At 39.7% G+C, this 10112-nt stretch overlaps 1 protein-coding gene across 1 annotated transcript; it reads right to left on the reverse strand.

Moving 5' to 3' along the window:
* Window positions 1-171: 171 nt before the first annotated feature.
* commd3 (COMM domain containing 3) lies at window positions 172-4477 on the reverse strand. Its single transcript, XM_038726502.1, has 8 exons — window positions 4295-4477; window positions 3289-3400; window positions 2272-2335; window positions 2133-2167; window positions 1326-1386; window positions 1184-1240; window positions 1024-1077; window positions 172-416 (listed from the first exon to the last, which is right to left on the reverse strand). The coding sequence occupies exons 1-8, from the start codon at window positions 4431-4433 to the stop codon at window positions 357-359; spliced, it is 582 nt and encodes a 193-aa protein (XP_038582430.1). The 5' UTR covers window positions 4434-4477; the 3' UTR covers window positions 172-356.
* Window positions 4478-10112: the final 5635 nt, after the last annotated feature.

The following is a 10112-nucleotide window of genomic DNA, read 5'->3' on the forward strand; positions in this document are numbered from 1 at the left end:
CCATATTCAACCTAAATGTTTCAGACAAAACCTACAATATGACAATGGCATCAACAGTATTTATTAAATATATTTCCTCCCACGAAATTGAAATTCCCTTCAAAGACGAGCAACATATCTGGATCAGTGTGAGTAGGCTTTGCCGAGCCATGAAATGATTCAAAGAATGAGGTGGGGGTTTTATTTCTCTGTTTTATTGAAACACAAGTTGGAATGATAATTGTCTCGTGTGCGTAAACGTGTCACGTCAATCTCAAGGTACAAAAGAAGCTACAAAGAGGTGAGCAATGCCGCTGGAAACCGCTGAAGTTCAGTGCTTTGTGCTGCGGGAGAGGCGAGGAAACTGGACACCGGCATCACATCTGACTGGCTTTCTCCACACTCTTGGCAGCGTCTTTGAGCTTTCCCACCAAATCCTGCAAACAAGCCATTGATCACTTTCAATAGGGATAAAAAATAAAAATAAAAAAAAAGTCCGGCAGAACTATGACCTCAAATATCAACTGAAGAAATAACATTCAGGCTATGGATTTTACTGTTTTAATTAAGAATGAAATTGAATTAGTACTTTAGACTGTATGTCCCAATATCATCTTATATACATCTATAATAATCATCTTATAAAGGCTTTATTGACGACACGTCCATATAATACTTTTTAAAATATTAGGTCAACTTAATACATCATCAACACAATCTATCCGCTTCTGTTTATTTTATATTTAAGGATTGGCTCAGCTGCAGCAATGGAAATCCATTTCATGTGCAGAAAGTAACTTCATTTATTATGTCGGATATAATGATACAATTTAACACGTGTATTTTTCTGCGGATGTTGCCCAGTTTGAAGAGGAAAGTAGGCTACCCTAAAGCAATGACACGACCTCTTTCATTGTCGATGAATGTGGTGATAATAGCTCGTTATGACGAAGGCTAACTGCAGGTGGTCTGTCTCTGGAATAAAAATGACGGATTGGGAGCAAATTGACGTCGATAAAAAGGCACCACAGCAACTCCTTCTACCTGTAGCTGCTCCATGGTGCAGGTGAAGTTGATATCTTCCGATGATCCTTCATTCTAACAAAAAGAAGGAACAAACATGAGCATTGTTTTACGCACGGAAAGGCGCCGCATCCAGGAAAATGCATGCAAGTAGTGACATCAAAACGTGTCCGAATCTTACCTCAGTGTTCAATGAAATGGAGTAGAAAGGCTCGTTGACCTTATCGACCTGTCCGTTCTGTTGGGGGGGGGGGGCACATTTTAGTTTGACGCAAGACACTGTGCAACACAAAGACAAAACTTCCACGTCTCATGTAGCCTACCTTCATGTGGTATTGCAGACGCCATGAAACGTCGTTAATCTGAGGCAGAGACTTTCCTATGCTAGAAGAGGATGGCAGAAAAGACATTGTGTATATATATATATATACACCAGCATTAATTTAACGGTCCTGTCGCTGTGGGCAATCAGGATCAAGTCAAGGAGAAAAAAAAGCAGAAATGTGTAGCTGTTCCTGTGATCATTTTTTACCAACTCTCTGAAGAATTCAATATTCAATAAATGCCACTTCGGGCTATTTACCCGCACATATCCCAAAGTTTTGTGTATCATACTTTCTTGTGTGTGTGGGATTAAAAGACTTTCCGTGTTTTATGAATTCATCATTTGTTTGCGACTGTTCTGAGTCAATCTGCAGACTATGTTTCTAATTCACAAAGATCGTTTGTTTATGGCGCGTCATAAAGCAGCATTTACATTGCAATTAATCACACTGCTTGACCTTTTAGTCCTGACACGCAAAAGACCTCAGAGGGCTGCAGCAACAACTTGCGTGCTCTTCCCTCGATTTGGGTAAAGCCAATCCGATACTTTAAGGCTGTATCAAAACTGTATTAACGTGGACACATCTGGTATCATTCTTGGTGATGTTGAGTCGATTTTATTTTTCAGTTTGTTCCCATGGATGAGCAAAGTCGATCAGATAATACAAACAAATAATTCTGCAGCTTGAAAAAAAAAAAATCTAATTTAAGTTCCAGTTTCATCTTGGGGACATGATCAGTCTGGTTGAACTTTTTCACTAGGAACATCCTCAAATTTCTTCCCCGCTGACAGCGCTCAGACTTACCTTGCTAACAAACGCTCCAGTTCTTTTTTATGTTTCTGTAAAGCAGAGCATGCATCGACGAGTTACAGGCAAGTCAGCCGCAGTTAGAAGGGAAAAAAAACATCAGATTTAATAAATGCAACAGTGTTTGAACTGGCACCTGATATGTGCTATAGAATATTTCTATTCTCTCTGCACTGAATGTGAGTTCGTCAAGGGAGGAGCTGTAAGAACAAAACAAACACTTTGATTAGCAGTGGATTTCACAAAACTGCGTTTACTTTACAGTCTTTTTAAAACTGTCAAGGTTTCATATTTTTGGACATGTTTACACGTGTTTGTAATCACATTTGTGATGCAGAATGTAGAGACATTTTTTAAAGGAGTAAAAGAAGCCTAAGGAATTACACTGGTGCTTGTTTGTTGGATGATCACACACATGCACACCTACAGTACTTGACTGTTGCTCTGTTATATCCTTAACACCCAACTCTGATAATGATAAGCCTATACCACATTCCCTTCTCTAATTATAAACACCAGACAATGACAAAAAAAGCAATGCAGACAGACAATTGTGACACTTAAACTGTATTTTAGATCCATTCAGATATTTCAAATGTAACCACAGTACAAATTACTTTAATTGATTTCCATCCAATTGCTGTTCCATAAAACCTGCAGGCACATTCATTTTAAAAGTTGATCATGTAAATTCTTTGTTTATCTGTTGCTGTTAGTTACATATCTGGGACACACGTTCAGAGCAAAACAAAAGCATGGCTAATTTACACATTTCAATAACAACCCTGCGAATCACATCTTAAACCCAGACTATGCTGTTTTATACCCATTTACTTGTAGTTTTACAGTAAATAATACAATATTTCCACATAGTTTATCTAGGCCTAATTCATTTAAATGATTGCTGTAATCTCTGACAGGTTCCTGGTCTCTATAGGGAGATGCAATCAGCTGGTCACATAGTGTTGCATGTTTATTACAGGTTAGAAGCGTGCAAAAAACATGCACTAGAGGAACATATTTCCTGTGCGATACGAGCACAATTTTCATAGCCATAAACAGACAACTATTTTTATAAATTCGCCTCGAGCGTGTGTAGCTGGAAGTAACGTGATGTTACAGGAAACCTTATGTCAGATGGCGCTTAGCCTACCTTATCGTCGACTTGTCGGCGTTTTGTTTGACCGCCTCCAGTATGAAGGTGGTCGCTGCAGTGTGACTTTGTTTGAGCAAGATCTGGTCGATCTGCTTCAGCTCGGGATGATCTGCAACCACAAAAAATAAAATAAAAATAAAAATAACACGGCATGAGGATGCCACTCTGCAGGTTGACCACGAATCCTTTATTCTCTATGGACGTAACAGGCGCGTTTGATTGCTTTAGATGATGTAGATTTCCGATCCATAGCCATACTCGTGCTCTCCAGATTGACGAGTAGAATGGGAATCAATGATGATTTGCATGCGAATGGGCCCCTCAGCTGCATCAGCCAGGGGTCTTTGTTTGTTTGCTTGGTGAACATTTCACTTTCTAAATAATTCTGCTATTAAAAACAGAGGCGGAATGCTGCACAGAGTTGGACAACACATGGATTGTGAAAACAAGCGAAGCAGTCGTGCAGGAGCTGTAGGCTACCTATTGCACGAGGTTGCTGCTGTCATTTCGCATCATTTAGGTATATTTAGCCTATCCAGAGCAAAATTAGCAATAGGCTACACAGAGGACTGCTGGTTTCAGATCTGCTGTGATCGATTAAAGCGAACAATCGGATGTGTATCCATGATTAGTTTTGACTAATGGTGATTAAAATAGCCTAACAGTCTTTCTAACATGCTGAATAGACTTGGTGGCAGTTTAAATGACAAAAGGCACCCCGAGTGGCCGTGTGATTGTGTGACTGCTGCTGAATGTAAAGCAGGCAGCAGAGAAGGCTAAGGTTGCTGTAGCCCAGCGCCACTGTCTGCTGATCAACCACTTCGCCTCATTAAAGATTGTAATATAAACACGGGGGAACCGGTTTAGAGCAACAGAGGCACGCAGCAGCGCCGTATTAAACTACAAACATCTAGGCAACTCCTCCACACATCCACACGGAGAGAAACCGGAAGCAGCGGCAGGAAGACAAAAGCGGCGGCGGAGGAGAGCAGCAGCGGCTCACCGAGGACTGCAGGGTCGGCGTGAGAGGAGAGCAGACTCCGGAAAGACACGTCCACCAGCACCGGGAAGCTGCTCTGGTCGAAGGCGGACGCGTCGGCGAGAGACTGTAGCCCTCTCTGCACAGACTCAGACAACTCCATTTTGCAAACCTTCACCCACGACGCCAGACCACGTGACGGATCAGCTGATGCGCTGAGTGCGGAGAAGCAGAGGGCTGAGCGATAATACCCGAAGCTGGAGCTGGCAAACGACGACAAATCACTGGGGGATCGTCAAGTAGCTAGAATGTTGGGGAGCTTCTCGCATGTAGCCTAGTGGTTTTCTTATTGCGATGTTTCCCTCGTCCTATAAGCGCACTGTGCGCCATAGAGGCTAAAGACGAACTTGTGCACTGGAGTTTGAAAAAGCAAACAAATAGCCTAAAACAGAAAGGGCATGTTCATGTTAAAAATTAGGATATTAGGAACATCCAGGTTCAAGTAAATGAGAGATATGCTACTTTTTTTTTATCTTATCTGTATATTTAAGTTAACTGGAACATACATATTCTTCACAGACTGACAGGTTTTACCCACACAAGTAGGCTATATTCACACAGGTAGCAGCCAGTTTTATCCTATAAAATAATATTTGGTTTATGGGCTGTTGAGCATTGTCATTACCGAGACACACTGAGGGTAAACCCAGGGACACTCTTTGCTTAAGCACACTGAGTAGCTAGAACCAGGCAATAGCCAACATCCCTCAATGGTTTCTTCTGTTAAAACACATCATATGAGATGAAGTGAAACTGATACAAGGTATTCATTTTGAACACCCACTGTACTGTACACTTTACAGTTTAATTTCAAAAGCATTGTCTATACAGTTTGAGTCAGTTTTGCGGTTATACAGCGGTGTGTCTACTGAAACCTCTTACAGGTGAACTCAGTCATCATGTTGATATTATTTCCTCTTTTCATTGAGTACCCTGAAGAAAACAAACTTAATGTGCCTTATTAGTTTTCCCTGGAGATAAGGGATTATAAAGACAGTTGATAAGATGCACAACTTGTAAATATAGCCTATATATATATTAATTATTTATTTTAACGATGTCTTGCCTTGTCTAAAGTGAAGTCAGCACAAGCCCTTTTAATCACCAAAGCATGGCCTTTGCAGTTTTGCTGCACTGATCATGTTTCCATGGCTGTTACAATTTAATTCAGTCGCCATGTTGATATGATTCTGTTTTATTCATCTGCATTTGTGGTTTTTCATGTGGGGAACTTCCTGAGGCAGTCATGAGGTGGAGTTTTAGTGAGCAGATTGGGTCATTTTTAAATTTCCATTATGTCAGCTAAAACATGTGTAATCAGTGTGCGATGCAGTCTAGACTCATGACAATTAACTCTGTAGAGAAAGGAAATTCACTTTTGCATAAAAAAGTGCATTATTAAAAGTAGGACTGCATGCTATAGCAGTGCAAAGTGCTCTTCACTGTGATGCAAAGCTTCCCCAAACTATCAGAACAAAAATCACAATAAACATTTAGGTCATCGTGGGGCGTACATGGGCACTATATTTCTCTTTAGAGAAATACCCAAAGAAGTGCATATTTCAGAGGAGCAGTGTCCAAAGAAATCTCCCCTTTGAGGCAAATGTTTCTGCAATATTTGCTTCTTTTATTTTTCATTTACACTTTCATGTTTACACTGTAACTCTTCAGCGTAGTTAAGATCCCCACGTGTCTATTAAATCTGGCATTATGAGCTTCTGCGCAGTTCTTGAACATTTTATTGCAGCAGTTATCGGGTTAAACTCGTGTGTTTGTGTGTGTGTGTGTGTGGGGGGGTATTTATTGTTTTCAAATGTTGCCTGTCGCTGCGGCATGCACTGCTTTTTATAAAGTGCAATACTAATTTTAGGCTGCATCATATCCTCTTACCGAGACCGTCGTCAGCCTGTCGTTCAGTAATGAGGAGGATTGCCGATGTGTGGCACGGCCACACACGCAGCAGCTATCGGAGTGACCTCTGACTTCGCGCTTTGTCCAAAGTCCATTTCGGCTCCATGTCGGGTTGTGAAATAGATTAGCCTTCACTCTCTCCCTGCTGTTTCGTTATGCCTCCAATGTAGCCTGTGTCTCTCATCGCGATGTGCATCCCGTCGTCACCAAGTCTCCCTCATGTTAGGCTACATCATTATTTTCCCCCTGCGTCATGAGCATGATGTCAAAATTGATTTGCATGTCTCCATTTCAAACATATTGTATATGGTCATATGCTGCAGTATCATATATTAATGAAATCTACCTATTAGTTTCTCAAAAGGTTTATCTAATTCCTTCAAAATAAAAGTGCTAAGAAATATAACTGATAACTGACTATGTGAATAAGGATGTATTAAAAGCAATACAACCACACAAATGAACACTTTCTAGGCTATATACAGTTACCCCAATATCTGTTTCTACAAGTTTAACTTATTTTTCAATATCACCCTCAGCTTAATCTGTTCAATTGATCACAGGTCAACGTTTCCTTTTCCTTATTGTGTTGCCTCTGTTCAACAACACATTCTTCCATTGTCAGAGGGGAAATCGGGCAGCTGATCCTGTATCATATTTGCCACCATTATGAAGACACTTCTTTTTACATCTTTATGTAGGCTATAGTATTTTGACAAAGGTGTACAAAGAGATCCTACAAAAATCTCTGAATTGTTGAGACATGCATGATCTGTCCAAATATTAGTGTTAATGTTAACCTTTGACCTCTTGCAGGCAATAGGAAACTTTGAAAACTATCAAAGGTGTTAAATAGAAGTTAAACATGCGCTGATGTCTCCATTTTGATGTGATAACTGGATAAGCTTCAGTTGTAAGACCTTTGCAAAACCCGGAAATGTTTGATAAAGTTTCATTCAGCTGAGCTGCACATCCTATAGCCTAATGATCTTCACAGGTCTAATGATATGAAAAATGATGGACAGCTTCTGCTGTAGGCTGACAGATGTTGTTTGAATAACGTTTTGTCCCCCCCCCCCCGCGAAAAAACTAAAAAGGCACGCTGATCTGCATACCTATTAAAAATCTATTCTGTTTTATTTTATTCAGCTTTTCTGCCTTGTTATTAATCCTTGGTTGACTGAAGGTGAAAACAATCGAACAATCACTTTGGTCTAAGCTATTATTTCCCTCCACTAAATGTCTTTATATACCAACAATGACAAAACTGGAAACATCCCCTTTAAGAGGACGCTGCGGTAATATGACCTTGGGAAATGTGTGCATTGACAACAACATGGGAACACTTTTTCAAAACCAGCTTGTAAGACGGAGATGTATTAACAGTGGAACACTTACTGGTTTGAACAGGCTGTTTTAATAGGACTGGTTGTGTATGCATGTTCAGTTTATTGCAACGACGGTCATTGACAGATTGTTACATTTTTATCTTTTATTTTGTGCTTTCCAGGTTTTTTTTATTTCCAAAAGAAAAAACATCAGGGCAACATATCAATAGAATAAATGCCATATCTCTGGATTGAGTGAGGATTTGTAAAATAAATTGATGAGTCGAGGCCTGTTTCTGCGGACTGTGGCTTGTTTTCCTCTTTTTAAGCTTTAGCCTATATGATAACAGTAAAACCAACGGAATTTTACCAAAGAATCAGTCATTTCAGAGCGTGAATGGATTCATATGTAACATGAAGGGTCCAAAAGATTCACGACCTGCAGAGCACGTGTATACACCACTATTTAAAAGGCTGTAATTGACCACTATTGTGTGTCTGGCTACTGCAATATCCACCCTGTAACATTTCTCCTTCTATGAGAAGAAGTTAGGCCTACATGTAGATTAATTGCCTTTTCCCGGCGATCCCAGAGGTGACCCACCTTAACCTTTATTATATTCTTGTGCCATGAACGCTGCAGCCGCATCTACAGTTTACAGTTTGTTATAAGCTAAGTTCTTGGTTCAGGTTTCTATGAGTCCCGAAGATGCCTGAGCTGTGCTCATTTTACACTGACAAGACAGCTACAGTAAAACTGCTAAATGCCTTTAACGATCCCCCAAATCACGTTTAGGATTGGTGATACATGGCTGAGATATAGTCTACGTTGTACATTGCAGTAACTTTCAGCACGTTCAAGTAAATAAGACAATGGTGATATTTAATTGTTCTCTTGTTACATTTTTTTAGCAAGTGGCTGCTGTTGCCTACAATATGCAAATAATCATGGTGCTAGTAGATTCACATGTCATAGTTTTGTGATGTGGAAATGATGACTTTCTCAGTTTGTCTGTCTGAAGGAAGAACCTGACTTCCAGAGAAAAAAAGTTATTTTCCTTAGAAGAAGAGTGCACACGGACTGTAAAGGGTTTGCTAAAAGAACGTTCTCCTACAAATTATGGCCATTTGCAAATAAAGAGATTAATAAAAATGTGTTTTAATTGTTGCCTAATCATAACCTACAATGATCTATTTTACCTGATATGGATGGATGTTGTACATACAAATAAATTTCTAAAAAATGTATAAAAACAGCTACCCCCAAAATCGTTTGAATCAAAACTATTCATTATTTTTTATAGTCTACATGTAGGCTAGTTTTTAGATCTTTTTAACAGCTCTACGGTAAATGTACTGCATGCGCATGTTACATACAATAACTTGAGCTAATAAGTAGCCTAATCAACACAAATATCAGATGTCTTTTTTTTTCCATGTCAAAATTAAAAACAAAAATCAATTTTGGCGCCCCCCACTGGGTGGCGTCGCCAATAGGAAGCCCCCCGCAGATTACTTACAGATAGCCTATCACATATGTTCAGCAAGAACGTAGCCTATTGTTGAATATATAAAAGAAGAACTATGGCAGATAGTGACTCTAATCATCATGCTGTCCATATCGCCATCTCTGAGAGACACAAAAGGACAAAATGGTCCAAAAACCTCGGTCCAGCTTGTGACTGCAAAGCCTGAAAATTCAACAAATATACCTTTTATCTTCGAGCAGCGGCTGCTCCATTTTAAATAAACAGGAAGCTGATTGACTTTGTTTGTCTGAGCGTCGAAATGTCTGTTAAACTAAAGGGTTTAACCTAGAAAATGTTTTCCTTCTGGTTGCACCCAAAGGTGGCTGTTAGTGAAGCAAAAGAGATTTTCAGAGGCATGTTTTGGTCTTTTTATAATCTAAAATTTGTTTTGGAAGTGCAAGATCAAGTCTTTACTTGAAATATGCATTTAATAGGCTATTTATTACGTGAACAATTTATGAATTACACTCAAACGTGGGAGAAATAAATGGCATGTGGCAAAATATTAACTCAGTTAACTAATGTTGACGGTTTCATTCTGTGATTTAGCTATAAGCATGAAAGAGCATGAAACCACAACTCCCAAGCAACCAGCTCCGGGGTCAGGACCTCGATGTAACCATGAGGCCCCTAGGAGACAAAAAAATGTGGTTATTATATTAAGTTTAAACTAATTCCAGCAATCTTAGAGGAGAACTTAATGTCAGCTCTCCGGAGGAAAGACAACTTGCTTTTGCACTTTGATAAGCATCAAGTCTGTTTAATCTGTTTAACGTTTTAGGTGTTGGGGTCCCAGCAACCTTCTGCTTCATTTGCTAAAATAGACGAGGCACCCTGGAAGTGAATTTCTCTGATCTGGCTCAAAAGTTGATTTGTTAAACAAACAGCACACACACCGAGCTCAAATTAGTATAAGGCTATTTAAAGGTCATTTTCAAGGCAGCCGGCAGGAGGTGAAAACAACAGATCCTAAAGCATTGGCAGTGTGCATGTCTGCGCTTCTGAGTGCGTGCA

This window comes from Micropterus salmoides, unplaced genomic scaffold (assembly GCF_014851395.1).
Source record: "Micropterus salmoides isolate LMB-PRFRI ecotype aquatic unplaced genomic scaffold, ASM1485139v1 Ms_hic_scaffold_1, whole genome shotgun sequence".
NCBI lineage: Eukaryota > Metazoa > Chordata > Actinopteri > Centrarchiformes > Centrarchidae > Micropterus > Micropterus salmoides.